Source organism: Puntigrus tetrazona, chromosome 15 (assembly GCF_018831695.1).
Source record: "Puntigrus tetrazona isolate hp1 chromosome 15, ASM1883169v1, whole genome shotgun sequence".
In the NCBI taxonomy this organism is placed as follows: Eukaryota; Metazoa; Chordata; class Actinopteri; order Cypriniformes; family Cyprinidae; genus Puntigrus; species Puntigrus tetrazona.
Genome location: NC_056713.1, coordinates 5,616,517 through 5,633,072, shown reverse-complemented (window position 1 = coordinate 5,633,072; position 16,556 = coordinate 5,616,517). Strand labels below are relative to the sequence as shown.

Below are 16,556 nucleotides of genomic sequence, written 5' to 3'. Positions count from 1 at the left end.
AGGGCATTAATGGCACAAATTCAGTTAATACAGAGACATGGGTAAATCTAATTCATTAAGGGAGAAAACAGGACAGTTATATTATTGCATTTGGAAAAGCTGAACTTCGTACTATAATCTTTTTTTTAAAGAACTGATAGGAAATAAAATTGTACAACAATACATCCATCAGCATTTCTATTCTGGGGTCCGTTCTTCATACACTGCTAACTTGGTTAGCTAGATTTGATCGTTTATGATTTGGCATGATCTTGGACTGGTCGGTTCTTCATAGCTTATCTTGTGGATTCTGTCATTGAGGTCCAGAAGCTTAAACCTTTCATGTAAACAGGATTAGATCTCATCTTTTTAAGCGATGCCTAAAATCTGTCCCAGCCACTGTTACTTTATTATAAGAGTACCGCGCTAATCCAATGACAATAAAATAATTACAAAATAATTTGAAAACACTATAGACACTGAAAAAAATAACTTTATAATTGGAGTCTTGCATGTTTTACAGTTAATCTGTGCCGTGCATTAATTTGAGTGCTGACAGCTATTATGGGATTGGGTTGATGGTGAGCCATTTTGATTGAGTTTGATCTGTCGCATGCAAATCTTCATCAGTTAAAATTAAATGAATAGTTTTTTTAACAATACAGTAATGTCAATCAAATGAAAATAACTGAGTAACAAAAACACTGCATTTAATTTAGCGACAATAACATTTATTTTGTTCACTTGGCAGTTTCCTTATAAAAGGTTGTTAATTTGTCAAGCGTCTTTTTAATGATATGATGTCATTACATTGCTGTCTTGGCATTGGTCAATTGCTGCATTGCTGATTAGGATTTAAAACATCTGGATGAAGACGTTCTAGTGTTCCCCGCAAAGGGCTTGTGTATTGATATTTGAATCAAATCTGCAAATTTGTTTGAAGACCCAAATTAGATCAGTTTTCTGGCATCTTTCAAATCATTTCAGACCTATTAAGCAAGGTGCAAAGAATGGACCCCTGCTTTTTTTTACCCCATTTTCTTTTATGTTGGTGGTTTAAGCAACCAAATGACTAATGAGGGAATGTTTATTTTTCTTCCGCTGGTCTCTATCTATTGGTAGAATGCAAGACTTGCACACCGAACCTTTGATTTATTGAGTATATGAACCACAAAGCTCAAATATGCCCAAACAAGGCAGAAATCAAAAGCTTCAAAAATAATACATTGACTCTTCCATTATTACCCAAAGCGTGACAAAGCCAGCAGAATATCAGGGAGCAACAAGGTGCTGTGCCATCTGCCTACTGATTATCGATGCGTATAACACTATATAGAGGGAGTGAGCATCAACAGAAATAGAGATATAAATACATCATGGACGTAGCTTTATAAGAGAACAACAAATACACATGCTCATAGAGCAATAAAAGGTAGCAGCAACAGCTCTCAGCCAAACCTCTGAGAAAAACGAGCAGACCATGTCTACCATATTGTCTACGCGGAGTGATATTGAAATCTGTACACCAGCAAACATTGAACTACAGCAAGTGGCCCTAACACAGCAGATGTTACGGTAGTAATGTGACGCTCTAGAAACACGTTACACAAATAAAAATCAAAGCCTTGAGGTTTTCTGTCTCTGAGCAAATCATTCGATTGCAAAATAACAAAACGATCATGACAATATTTTTTTGTCCCATCTAAACCACTAAAATCAATAATGTTTACTTTTTTTGTTTTGAGAGCCGTGAGGTGATTATGCCTCGAATCATTTCACAGTAATAAAACGACGCTAACGGAACAGTTCACCGACAGGCCATTGGGACTGGTTTTACACGGGATGCCCATGAAGACAATGATCTTACCACTATTTAAATTAAGCTACACTGATCTGCGAAGCAGGTTGTTCTTTGTCGGGCTCTAGAAATTCTTCAACTAGAGCAGCAGTCACTTTCCTTAACTCCTCCTCCAGACTCGAGATATCACTGCAAAAGAATTGTAAAAAATTTGGAAAATTAGGTAGAGTGCATAAATAATATGCACTTTTGCAATTATGTGTAATTAACTGAAAACTAAATCAAATGCACGTTTAAAGATATCATTAATGTAATAATTTTGATACAAACCGTTCCCTGGTGTTGCGCAGAATTCTGTGTAATACTTGATCTTTGGCTCAGTCCCGCTAGTCCTAAGTGTTGCAACAATGCCATTCTGAAATGTGAATGTGACCATTTGGCTATTTTTTGAAAACGGAAGGACCTAAAAAGAGATGTTAAAAGAACATTTATTCCAACCAAACTGCGTGCCGCTGACTTAAAATCAAGACCTATAGAACCGCTTTGACATACGCATTTTTTGTCCGGCTGACTGCTGTCATATCCAGTGGTAACATCTCTGATGTGTGCGATGCAGTAGTCACCACATGATTCTGGGTAAACACTTTGACCTCCGAAATTGCGTAGACGGCTAAATATTCTATGAATAGTTGGTGGGTCACTGCAGATGACATAGGACGTTCTGGAAATGTGATAGCCATATCTAGGTACGACAATGAAGCAAACGATTAACACTTACTGTGCAATCAAAGTAAAACTGGATCGGATTTATTTTATAGAATAGCAAAAAGATACATTTCATAGATGTTGATTAGTTGTTGGTTCAAGGAGAGGTTTTTGGTGTGTAGATAAGCTGCCATCTCAGCCACAACAGCTGCTGTACTGACTCCATCTTTATCAAGAACCATGTTCCCACACAAAAACCCTGGCATCAAAATAAAGGGAAGACACAACGTTAGCATTCTTCTACATATGCTTTTACGCTCAAATGGATGACAATACAAACATATTCTAGGAACATTGAAAAATTGTTTTGGGTGAACCGTCTAAACCAGGGGTGTCAAACTCAATTCCTGGAGGGCCGGAGCCCTGCAGAGTTCAGATGCAACCCTAATTAAACACACCTGATCCAGCTAATCAAGTACTTCAATCATACATAATATATGTGTTTTAGCAGGGTTGAACCTAAACTCTGCAGGGCTCCAGCCTTCCAGGAATTGAGTTTGACACCCCTGGTCTAAACCATCCTACTATTGTTATGGAACAAACAGGGCAGTTTATGCAGATAAAGGCACTTACCAATGGATTCTTCAAAGGAAAAATAACCTCCTTTCCTGTTTTTGTTAATTCGTGGATTCTATTTCCAATCCATTTGAAGCCTGGTAATGTTTCCTAAGAAAACAGAGAGCAAAGTAAAAAATACCAGAGTTCGGTAAGAAGTTAAACTATTAAGCAGTGGCTTTGTATCATTATTACTCTTAGTTTTTATTCAAGTTTTCAAAGTAGAACAACAAAGAACTCTTGGCTTTTTGAGCCTTAGTAATAATTCAAATTAAGACTTGTACTAACCTCAAAATGAAAGCCTTCTATGCGTGCAAAGGCTTTAAGTATTTTGGAAGAAACGGTGGTGGCCAGCATGTATACTCTCTCTGTATCTGCTGGGTCAGGGTGCGCTTCCTTCCAGTTAAACAACATCCACCAGCCGAGCAATGCAGCCAACTCGTTCCCCGTGAACACTTTCCAACCACAACTGCCCATAAAACATAGGACATAAGTTATATTCCGCATGATTCACTTTAAGAGTTCAGGCGTGCTGGGTTTTAATGAACATGAGATAAACTACTTGTCATTCTGCTCTGCAACAGCCAAGCGATCAGCATCAGGGTCTGTGGCCATAACAATGCGGGCCTCTTCTCTTTCAGCCAAACGAAGGGACAGCTCCTAAAACAAAGCCGGTCCAACACGAGTCATTAGTTATGTCTGAATTATTAATAAGTACTGTATTACCTCCCCACTGCATCATAATCAAGGGGGTCATAAATACACAGAAGTTTGGAAGCTACTATAGCTGCAAAAAGAGGACTATGCCCAAGAAGATTATGGAGTGTTTCTGTGTTTCTTTTTGCCCATTCGTTCAGAAGAGCATGGATGAGAAGGCCAGGCTCACAATCTCCATTCCAGTTCATCCCAGACAGGTTCCATGTAGTTGAGATCAGGGCTCTTTGCAGGCCAATCAATTTTTTTCTCCACGCTCATGACCCATGTCTTTATGGACCATGTTAGAAAAAAACAGCCTTTTCCAAACTCTTCTTTGTGGGTAGAGTTTGGTAATGCTAGGAGAACGTTCTCCTAGCATTTGCTAAAACCGGTGAAGGCGTGCATTAAACCACTCCATATGACGCATGGCATGTATTTGAGGGACTTGCATGTAGCAACAGTCTTTGCTATATTAAATGGCAGCGGACGTTTGGAATTCTGTTTTGGGTCAGCTTTGACCTCAATAGTAGGAAAAAATAAAATCTACATTTAATTCTTGCAAAGGTGACATCCTATCACAGCACCACATTTGAATTCACTAAGCTCTATAGGACATTTTTTTTTTGTATACAAATATTTGTAAATTTGCTGTGTGTAGAAATTGTGTTTGCATGTGCTATATTCTTCCACAGGAAGAAAGAATCTTACCAAAACCGATTCTCCTTCCTCAGGATTAGGACAACTGACAGTGGAAAAATCTGGATCTGGATCTTTCTGTTCTGGAACAGGAATGGGAGGTGGAAAGCCAAACTGCTGAAAGGCTCTCTGGACATAGTTGTGCCCGACACCATGAAAAGATGAGTGAACAAACTTCAGGGGAGACTGCACATTAAGCTCTCTGCAATGAAAAGGGGAAAAGTAGCCAATATTGTGATATTGTACAATGAAAAAAAAAAAATTTATAATACATAATATTAATAATACATTTCACCACTTTGACAGCTTCATATATATATATATATATATATATATATATATATATATATATATATATATATATATATATATATATATATATATATATATATATAAACATTTGACAAAATCTAACAGTACTTTCTCGTAGTACAGGTGAGAGACTGCACCTGTGGAAGCAGATAGTGTTGAGCTCTTCCATGTACCAGCGGCAGACATCCTCCAGTGGGTCTCTCCGTAAGAGGTTGCTTTCAACTAGGTCCTCATTCCAAGACTCCGGCCAGGGTTCACTACTCTCCTCGATGCAACGCAAGATCTCCTTATCATGTGGAGAGGAGATCTGTGCACCATTATGCCAGTAAACCTTTAAAAAGTTGAAAAAAATAATAATAATAATTTAATTAAACATCTTGGACTCTAAGATACTGTATAAAGCCCCTGGCAGTAGCTGGAGGTGCTCTGATCAGGATTTTTGGAGCCAATCACAAATAAATCGACCACAGAAAGCAGTAATATGATGAAGAATTATTCACGGATATACATTTTTTGAAACCTTTTTATCATGCCAAATTATGTATAAATTGTATATATTGAATTTGCTCCATTCAAAAGTGACTGGTAGCCGATCAACTAGAGCACCCCTAGCAGCAACAATGAAAATACCATCTGAAACAGTCATCTCAATAACAGTTAAGTTTCTGTCAAGTCACCTTTATTCAATAGCACTTTATACAAAACATAAAAAATAGGGAAAACTTAACTAGAAAACAGTTTTGTTGAAAAAAGAAAAAAAAGACTCTCCAAAAACCGTACTTTCTTGAAGTGGTCATACGATGTAGCTAAAAAGAACTTTGTGTGTATTTGGTGTAATGCAATGTGTTTATGCAGTTAAAGGAAAACATGCATTATTTTCCACATGCTGTACAGAGCTCATTGTTCTAAAAAAGCAAAGTATACTCTGATTGGCCAATTACCTAGTGCATTGTTATTGGCTGAATATGACACCGAAACAATAAAACAATACAAACGAGACATTTGTTGCACCCAGTAGGGACATCTTTTTATGTATCTTGCCTCATAAACACAAAGCCATTTCTGTATTCGTAATCAGGGAACAGCGTTTCCCCTGCCATTATTTCAAAATATATTGCAAAAATAAATACAACTTTCAAATAAATAGACAGGCTAAAACACCATTTGGTTACAATAAAACCTTTGATAGCTGGCCCTAAACATAATTTTGTTCAACTTTTATTAAATTGATATTAATTATAATAATGAAACTTAAAGACATATTTTGTAAGTAATAAAAATGTATTAAACCATTAACCCCATCAGCTGTTTTCAAATGGACTGACAGTTAATACACAGAGCCATGAATGCAATATCTGACATTATCTGCTGCCAAAAGTATCACAAAATCCTGTGCACTCTTTATATATTCAAAGAAACAGTTTCTTAAAAAAAATGTAACAATTGTATTAAAATAATGTTTTATTACTATTATTAAAATTGTGCAAAAACCTCCATGTGCTCTCACGAGTACCAGACTGAAAGATTTGCATGCATCCCTGGTTATACACCCAGATAACTTTTAAATGATAAGATTTTATTTAGAAAATAAACCTACAAAATAGCCCACCCAATTCTGTCATTATTTACTCACCCTTGTGTCATTCCAAACCTGTATGACTTTCGTTCTTCTGCAGAACACAAAAGAAGATTATTTTTAGGAAAGTGATTTTTATTTCAGTACAAAGGTGGTTTAGTCATTGATTACGAAAAAATTATTTTGTTCTCATCGTTCTTTTGTGTTCGTTTGGAACAACTGGGTGAAAAATGATGACAGAATTTTCATAATTGGCTGTTACCTTTTATGGTACACTTACAGTTCATTTAAATTTTTATAGCCCTGTGATGCCGCAGGAATGGACTTGATAACTCTTTAAAACATCTGTTATAAAAAAAATAAATAATAGGATTATTTTGCTCACCTTGTATCCATTGTCCTCTTTTCGGTTGTGAGATGCAGTGATCATGACTCCAGCTGCAGCTCCATACTTCATCACAGCGTATGGCTGGAGGGCAAAAAGTTGGAAAAAACTATTCACGGGAAGTGAATAGTATGCAAGTATGCTTCCCATGTAAACACATTATTATTATCAATACTAATAAATAAAAATAATAATAGTTGTTGTTATTTATTATTACCCATCAAGAACATTTTCTTACCACAAATGGGGTAGGCACATATGTAGAGAACAGATAGACGGGGGTATCTTTACAAAGCATAACAGACGCAGTCAACCTTGCAAGTCTGCAGAAAAAAAACAAAACAACACCACCACAAATATTTTGACACTGTTAAACATGTGAGCATGATTCTGAACATTACTTCATTTAATTAAGCGTCCCCAACTAAGAAAGCAGCAGCAAGGAATCAAAAACCCATCTGTGACAGCCTGGTTTCTCCCAAGGTTTTTTTTTTCTCCATTCTCAGTTCTTCTCTAAACGGACGAAACCTGTAGTTTAATTCCAACCGCAGCCATGTCAGGTTGTGTAAAGTGCTTATCTGATTTCTGTGGTCTTGTGGCATTTTAATTCATAATTCAATGTATTTGTTCTATTTGTGCTTTATTTATTATTTAAAGTTAAATTAATACGATTTATTAATTTGCTGTAATTGTAATGTATAGTTTAAATACACACATATATGCATAAAATTACAGTACAGAATGGGCGAAAGTGAAAGATCTTAACAGCAGTCTCTAACACCAATGTTCTTATAACTGAAAGTGCATTTTTAAAATTGACGAATAGGCTCAGCATGTGCCTGATAGCAGCACTGTTGTTCAGTGCAGGAAGAGAGACTGTTTTCTCAAACTTTCTCTTACTGCTCTTGTCCACACCAGGCTGTTTTGCTGGTCCATTTTGCATTTTGCTCATTTCACTTGCAAAATGATATGGGCCGGACTTTTTTTTAATAGTCCAATTTCACATGTATGTGCTATATACTTATCATTGTAAAACAATGCAATACTTTTAACAACACGGTACTAACCCTGAACATACCGCTAAACATAACCTAACCCATGTTGTTGGCTTATCTTATCCAATAATTTCCTGGGCAAGCACAAAGTGCAACCATCAGATGTCTTCTACTACCATTCCTGCTACTACCACCACTACCCCATTCTGAAATCAATTCTGGTACTTTAGATTTGTACATTGCACATTCAAAAGATAAAATAGTAGCATATACTAGCATTTAATAAAGAATATGCTGTTTTCTTGATGCGTGTATTAGGTGTCAGATTTATTATAAACATGTATTTGGATAAAGTTAGTTGATGTAATGGAGTGAAGAGCGTTACCGTTCACTGGTGCAGCCACTACTTGTATGGGCACGAGTGTCAAAACCGACCACGAGCCCTCTTGTTTTAAGGTCAGGGACATATTTGGCTAAGTACTTGTACATCCCCTACAACAATAACAAAGAAAAAGCAGAGTTATCACTGTTATCAAAAAAGAACTGGCAAGTTTAAGCGGCAAAAGGTTGTATAGAACTCAAACAAAAAAGCAAACATGATAAAAGCTTGTGGATCTGACTTGTGCACGGTTACAACTACGACACTTTTTGTAATAAAAACATCTAGGCCACGATATTTATCACTTGACATTGATCACAAACGCATCAAATGGGTTTCATTATATATCCTGTTTACTTGGCGTGTTACACAGGGGCAAGCAGGGATGAAATGAGGGTAGAGTATATATTTTAAAGCCTTCATGAATATAATCATGAAAACAATGTCCTATCTTACCTTTACAGCATTCATTGGAATTGGAAACTTGTTTTAGTTATTGTGGACAATGTTACCGGGACTGTGGACTAGCTCTTTGAACTTTGTTCACTGCTGATTTGAGCATAGGTACTTCCTGTTTTAAGTGTCTATTGCAACCTTTCATTTCTGACAAGAAATGTACAAGCAGCATTTCCTATGTTCACTTATCAGTGGATTTTTTTACTTGCCATATCCAATCTTTTGAAATGTGCCCATTTTGCACTTATCCTAACTAATCAAGTGTTAATATAATAATAACCATAATTATTGGGGAGGTTAGCCATTTTGTCAAATCATTTAATTTTCCATAATTGTAACATCAAGTTATAAAATAATGTGGCAAACAAAGACATACCCTCTTATATGCTATGCTGTCAGATGAGCTTAATTTTGCTCTGAAATTTTTACTGCTAAAACAATGCATGTGTTATATATATATATATATATATATATATATATATATATATATATATATATATATATACAGTGCCATATATATATATGTGAAAGTATTCGGCCCCCTTGAACTTTGTGACCTTTTGCCACATTTCAGGCTTCAAACATAAAGCTATAGCTTATATATAAGACTGTAATTTTTTGTGAAGAATCAACAACAAGTGAGACAATCATGAAGTGGAACGAAATTTATTGGATATTTCAAACTTTTTTTAAAAAAAAATTAGGCGTGCAAAATTATTAAGTTAATATATTTTGTAGCACCGCCTTTTGCTGCGATTACAGCTATAAGTCGCTTGGGGTATGTCTCTATCAGTTTTGCACATTGAGAGACTGAAATTTTTGCCCATTCCTCCTTGCAAAACAGTTCGAGCTCAGTGAGGTTGGATGGAGAGCGTTTGTGAACAGCAGTTTTCAGTTCTTTCCACAGTTTCTCGATTGGATTCAGGTCTGGACTTTGACTTGGCCATTCTAACGCCTGGATATGTTTATTTGTGAACCATTCCATTGTAGATTTTGCTTTATGTTTTGGATCATTGTCTTGTTGGAAGACAAATCTCCGTCACAGTCTCAGGTCTTTTGCAGACTACTTTAGGTTTGCTTCAGAATAGTCCTGTATTTGGCTCCATCCATCTTCCCATCAATTTTAACCATCTTCCCTGTCCCTGCTGAAGAAAAGCAGGCCCAAACCATGATGCTGCCACCACCATGTTTGACAGTGGGGATGGTGTGTTCAGGTGATTTACGCTGCGTTGTTGCCAAAAAGTTCGATTTTGGTCTCATCTGACCAGAGCACCTTCTTCCACATGTTTGGTGTGTCTCCCAGGTGGCTTGTGGCAAACTTTAAACGGCACTTTTATGGATCTCTTTAAGAAATGGCTTTCTTCTTGCCACTCTTCCATGAAGGCCAGATTTGTGCAGTATACGACTGATTGTTGTCCTATGGACAGAGTCTCCCACCTCAGCTGTAGATCTCTGCAGTTCATCCAGAGTGATCATGGGTCTCTTGGCTGCATCTCTGATCAGTCTTCTCCTTGTATGAGCTGAAAGTTTAGAAGGACGGCCAGGTCTTGTAGATTTGCAATGGTCTGATACTCCTTCCATTTCAATATTATCGCTTGCATGGTGCTCCTTGGGATGTTTAGAGCTTGGGAAACCTTTTTGTATCCAAATCCGGCTTTAAACTTCTCCACAACAGTATCTCGGACCTGCCTGGTGTGTTCTTTGTTCTTCATGGTGCTCTCTGCGCTTTAAACGGACCTCTGAGAATATCCCAGTGCAGGTGCATTTATACAGAGACTTGATTACACACAGGTGGATTCTATTTATCATCATTAGTCATTTGGGTCAACATTGGATCATTCAGAGATCCTCACTGAACTTCTGAGAGAGTTTGCTGCACTGAAAGTATTGATAATTAATAATAATTTTGCACGCCCAATTTTTCTGTTTTTATTTGTTAAAAAAAAGTTTGAAATATCCAATAAATTTCGTTCCACTTCATGATTGTGTCTCACTTGTTGTTGATTCTTCACAAAAAATTACAGTCTTATAGCTTTATGTTTGAAGCCTGAAATGTGGCAAAAGGTCACAAAGTTCAAGGGGGCCGAATACTTTCACAAGGCACTGTATATATATTTTATTGGATAAATTATTACCGTCCCAATAATTATAACACTTGCTTATGATGAGTTAAGATGCGTCCAAAATGGGAACATTTCAGGTGGCAAAACAAATCTACTGATAAGTGAACACAGGATAAGCTGCATGTACATTTCTTGTCAGAAATTAAAGGTCATCAAATAGACACTTAAAACGGGAAGCGTCGCTGCTCATCTATATCCAAGGTCACCTGCATACTGTTAACTGGACTAACCTGAGTAGACTGGATGACAGTTAGGTCATTGATGCAAGCAAACCCCGCCCCCATCTCCGCTCTCAATCCAGCAGTTCCAAACGTCATCCTGGTGCACAACCTCCTTCTCAGCTCCACCACACGGCCCTCTCGCACCAGAGACTCTATCTGCTTCCATGTCTTAGGATTCTAAAGAGACAAAAACTTAGCGGTCATCTAAACAAAAAAAAATTATATATGTAACCAAGATCTTTAAAATCACTAAAAACATTCAAACATACGCAAATTAGAGCGGAGTTGTACTCTGCAGAGCTGTGGGCCTTTAGGAATCAGGTTTGAGACCGCTTCCCAAAAGGTTTCATTTTGGTACTTTTCCCAGCAAATACTGATATGCAATCATTTGATCTCCATTTAATTAATTCACAGTCATTAATTCATAAATCAACTAACAGCCCTAATACAGAGGCCTAATTTAGAGGAACTTTTAAGGACAAGCATGATTCTGAGACACACGCAGGCCACTGCAAATGGCAAGTTATTGATCAGATTAAAAATCAATAATGTTCCCACATATAAAGCTAAAAAAGAGAGCAGCACTGTTTTCATCATTCCCTTTAGAGATATACATATACATACACATTTGTTTATATTTATTTTTGGTAAACAGTCCGGATGGAAAATGGAACAATTCCTTTATTTTCCTGTTGCTGAAATCTTATCTCTGCAGCCTAGACAAAACAGACTCCCGATTAATCCCAACATGTAAACCAGCTGAGTCACCTTAACATGTGAACACAAGAATGTTTAAATAGCATTGAAAGTACGCATTTACTAAACCTAAGCCTACCGCTTAAACATAGCATGAAGGGAAATGCCGCTTTCCATCTATTTTTGCTGAGCCAATCATCTTTTATTCCAACGCCACCTGACAGCTGGTCGCTCTAGTGTATTTCTATATACTCCAGTCATCCAGTGCTGGTGGAGTTTGACATTTGCAAGATGAGGTCAGCCAGACATGACCATTAAATGTGCTTGTGTAGGAAGAAAGGAAAAGAGACGCAAGCTGTGCTAATACTCTTACAATACAACATTTAAATTCTGAAAATAGCACTAAAGCACCCGTCAAAAAGGACCAGACAAAACCTTTCGACATAGCAAAACACGGTGATGGCATGCATCTTTAGAATTGGAAAACTAGTAACATCACTGAGCCAACCTAAACCAGACTCGAAATATCATGACTTTCTAAATGTGTCTAAATGAGCACTGGGGTACAGCAATGAAATCGGATGCATATACTTTGTTACTTTCATATTTCATGATACTAAAATTCACAGGAATACTGTTGTACTACGGTACAAAGACAACTGTAGGGACATGGTGCATATCAAATTACTGGCATCATCATCTGATGTATCTCTGTACCACCAAAGCATTTAAATGATTCAAGTTGGCACTGCATTGCAGTGAAATGCAATGTAATACTGAATGCCACAGAGAGTTTATATCTCTAAACACTACACTTTATAGTCATGACAACATAAAACGCACGCATTTAACATCTCAACATATGTTGCATTTCAAAAAAACATGATCACGGTCTAATAAAAGCAGACACCATATGAACAATATGTAAACACTTAATAAAGTCACTGACAATGGCAAGGGTTGCCAACGTGGTCACACTCACACACACACACACACACACACACACACACACACACACACACACACACACACACACACACCAGTCATAACGTCACCGTGAGAATCTTTAAAACCGGTTATATTCTCACCTTATCCCAGGCCATCCATTGATTGACTGCTTTGTCCAGGGCCAGGTCCCCAGTGCTGCTGAGACATTGTGAGTTTGCGTTGAGTCTCCATTAGACCCCATTTTAGCCGGAGAGCCAGATGGGTGAGTTTAGACAGGAACTTCTAATCCAGCTGCTCCCAACCGGCGCGACCAAATGTTTTAACGCACGGCGTGCTCGGAAATTAAAGATTAACGGCGTGACGTCACCATTCAAATAGGTCACAGACGAAAGGCGAGACGGACAAAAACTTGTCACACTAAATGCGCGTCAGAATAGGTACTGTACTTCGCGTCACGTCCATGCTTACGGACCCAATGACATTTGGATCGTTTCAAACACTACGTTTTCCAACGGCTACGAAAATAACTGAACATTTAATGGGCTGCAGCTAGATTAGTTCACTTTAAAGGATAACAACGGCATGAGCAGCCGGTGAGCCACATGCAGTTAGCATCGGTGGATTTAGCCTAAGTACGTTTGTTGATAATCAGAAAGCAGTTCCGTTATTTACGCACGTCACGTCACAAAACACGTGTGCAAATGTTTCCCTATAACTGGAAGCGTGTTGCTGTGGCTTTATATCGCATATAGCTGCTGTGACCATCAAACTCTTTAGCTAAACTGTCACAACTCAGGGGTGGGTTGGGTTTAGATGGGGGATGCTGGGAAATTGAGTTTTTTTCAACTAGGCAGCACTAGAACCTCAGTGGATTGATAGTTCTGAGGTTTGTTTTTCTAGAGATCATGAATATAAATTACAAATTAAATTGTAACTTTTAATTGTGACAAGTATTCAGCATATAAAGCATAAGACTGAATGAATGTGTATTTTAATATAAAATAGGCTATTATTTAAATATTTTATATTGAGTACAGTAGTATTTAGAGTTACTGTTGTGTTATTTGGTGCATGTCGACCAGTAGGTAGTAATAGAGGTTTGTGGTATATGTATATTGATATAGAAGAGTATGCACTGTTGCATGTGCTGTACTGTTCTGCTACTTAATTTGGTGAATTAATGTATTCTTTATTTTCATCTGCCTCCTCATTGCTTCCTATCAGGGCTATAACAAATTGCTGATGAGGCACCTTTTGACTGGATGATGGAAGCTGTTTCTATTTTTCACTTTTCACATTTTTGCCGTGTCCTGGAGCACCGGCAATCCCTTCTGACACGTGACTTGTTTTTTGGTTGTGGGTGCTTGTGGAGATGCATGGCAAGTCGCCAGAAACTCTGCCACTTACTGATGTCTGTTAAAGATGCAGTTAGTGAAGAAATACAGCTTCTTCAGTTGTGTGTTATCGAGAGAGTAGACATTTCACCGTAGGTCTCCCCTATTGTAGTTTATATATATGTGTGTGTGTGTGTGTGTGTGTGTGTGTACTTAGTCACCACTTGTACTACACTTGAAACCATCTTTTATGCATTAGTAAATTCAAGTGTAACACAAGTGGTAACTTAATACATTTTTAAGTACAAAGAAAGTATGTTAAAAGTTAGTTCATATTCAGGGTGTCTCAAAATAGCACAGTACATTTAGATGATCTTATGTTCATCTTAAGTACTAAATAATAATTTTTAGTGTATTAAGTACAAAATTTGTGCACGAAAATAGAGCACTTTAATTGCATTATGGAACTGTACTTGTTTTACTTGGGTTTACTTGTTTTACTTGGGTTTTTAGTTTCAGTAATATGCATTGTTATGCTCTTTCAGAGTCTGCCTTAACAGACGTTTTCACTTCCTTTGTCTACTCTCTTCTGCTAAATCCTTTTTTTTGTATTCAGACATCAAGGTCTAACTTTTTTCTTTTATCCTTTTCCTGTCTTTGTCTTGGTATTTCCTGTCCAAATCAGATTTCATGTGCGGCGTAATGAAAAGTCAGCGGAGCGCAGCTTTATTAGAGCTGTCAATTTATTTTTTTAAAAAGTAACATTTTTACAAAATTACAAAAAGTACAATCGCACACATTTTTTTCTGAAATTTTATATATAATTTATATATATATATAAAACATAAAATCATATATGTTTGTCACACTTTGCTGTTGCTTAGTAACAAGGAAACACAGAATAAACTTCAACAATCTTTAATAAAATTCAACACAATACAGCAAACTCAGGGACAAGAAGACTTAACAGAACAATCAGAACTCAAAATCACAGGGCATATAAGCACATCCTGCATATAAGGTAGTGTTTGTAAGCTCAGAGCTGCTTTGACTAGAGCCATTACCAGGGAAACCTTGATTTCTTGTGCTTAAAGCACCTCTGTTTGTTATCAAAAAATATCTAAAAGGACTTGTTGTTATTGATTCTTTTGGCCACAAAAGCATGCATGTGCAGTAACGTTTGTTAGGGGGTAACAAACATTACTTCCTTTGTTCGGAGGGTGGAAGTTGCGCTTCCTAACCCATCACAGTGCCTCATCTGGGACGATGCAACTTGGCTATGTGATTCAGTTTGCCCAGTGACATCCCAGGTTCAGTGGCATCCTCGAGGCAGTCTGTGACTCTCCTGTCTTGGTCGAGAAGATTGCTGTCCTCCTGGCAAAGGATCAATCAGGCTGGTCCCTCCAGCTGAGATTAAGGTGGGGTTTTTATAGCCCTTACTTCATCATCCTCAAGAAAGGTGGTATGCGATCGTGGACCTGCGTGTGTTCAGTCCGCCCTTCACAAGCTCCCATTCAAGATGCTCAAGCAGAAATGCAATACCAAATGAACTCAGGATTGATTTTCAGCAATCAACCTGCAGGACGCGTACTTTCAACTCTCAATTCTTCCTCCACATAGGCAGTTTCTACAGTTTGTGTTTGAGAGTCGAGCATGGCATTACAAATCCCCCCCTTCAGGCTGTCCATGTCCCCCATGCCCTTGTCATATTAAGGAAGGTGGGCATCAAACTCTTCAACTATCTTGACGACTGGCCCTTTTTGGCCCCGTTGCGAAAACAGTTGTGCACTAGCTGCACTCCTGGTGCCTTTAAACCAGTTGTCTTGGCATGTTGTTGTTACAACAGATGCCTCCATGTCGGGTTGGGGTGTCACATGCAACGAGCAGGCAGCTTCAGGGTTCTGGATGTGTTGGCAGTGCATCTGGCCTTGCAGCACTTCCAGCCATTGCTGCAGGGTAAGCATGTATTGGTCTGCAGAGACTGGCGACTCCACCCTGAGAGGATCCAGCTGATCTGCAGTTGTTTCTGAGAAGTGTAGGTAGACCAGTTTACTTCTTGCAAATTCTCCCACTGCCAGATTTTGGCCCAAGGAAATCATGCTTCCCGCAACAGCCCCTCCCTGGTGCATACCTCTGAGGAAAGACCTCCTTTCTCAGGGGTTCGGCACCATTTGGCACCTGTATCCGGAGCTTTGGAACCTCCATGTGTGGCTCTTGGGCAGGATTTAGCAGACTTGAAGACCCCTGAAGTAGTGGAGTAGTGCTTTCTGTCCTGCAAAAAAGGTTGGAGCATAGGCTGTCACCCTCAAGTTTGTAAGTGTATGTGACTGCGATTGCCACAATCTCAAACCATTGTTGGGTTTCAGGGACCAGTTTTTGGCTCCTCAGCAGAACCTAATAAGTTGTTACATTCTTCACCTATTTATTACGTTCTGGTCTGGTTTGTTTGCAAAAATGGCAGATTTGGTATTGTAATTAGTCAGATTGCCTGCCAATCTAGCTCTCAGTTAGATTATTTCATTTTTGGGGGGTCACAGTCCATCAGATAACAGCATAGTACTGTTTTCTATATAGTCCAGGTGATAATTATTGGTTCGGCTAATATGGATATTTAAAAATATACAGAGCCTTCCTATACCTCT

General features: G+C 38.0%; 1 protein-coding gene across 1 annotated transcript; it reads right to left on the bottom strand.

Moving 5' to 3' along the window:
• Nucleotides 1–1,235: 1,235 nt before the first annotated feature.
• On the bottom strand, nt 1,236–13,345 carry LOC122359498 (glucose 1,6-bisphosphate synthase-like). Its single transcript, XM_043259822.1, is given in 17 exon segments — nt 1,236–1,892; nt 1,894–1,966; nt 2,104–2,240; nt 2,330–2,519; nt 2,612–2,741; nt 3,116–3,139; nt 3,142–3,208; nt 3,386–3,566; nt 3,660–3,757; nt 4,502–4,691; nt 4,939–5,132; nt 6,763–6,846; nt 7,001–7,085; nt 8,143–8,249; nt 10,946–11,113; nt 12,721–12,803; nt 12,806–13,345. Coding segments are annotated over 17 exon segments (1,857 nt in total). The 5' UTR covers nt 12,822–13,345; the 3' UTR covers nt 1,236–1,862.
• Between the last annotated feature and the right edge of the window lie 3,211 nt (nt 13,346–16,556).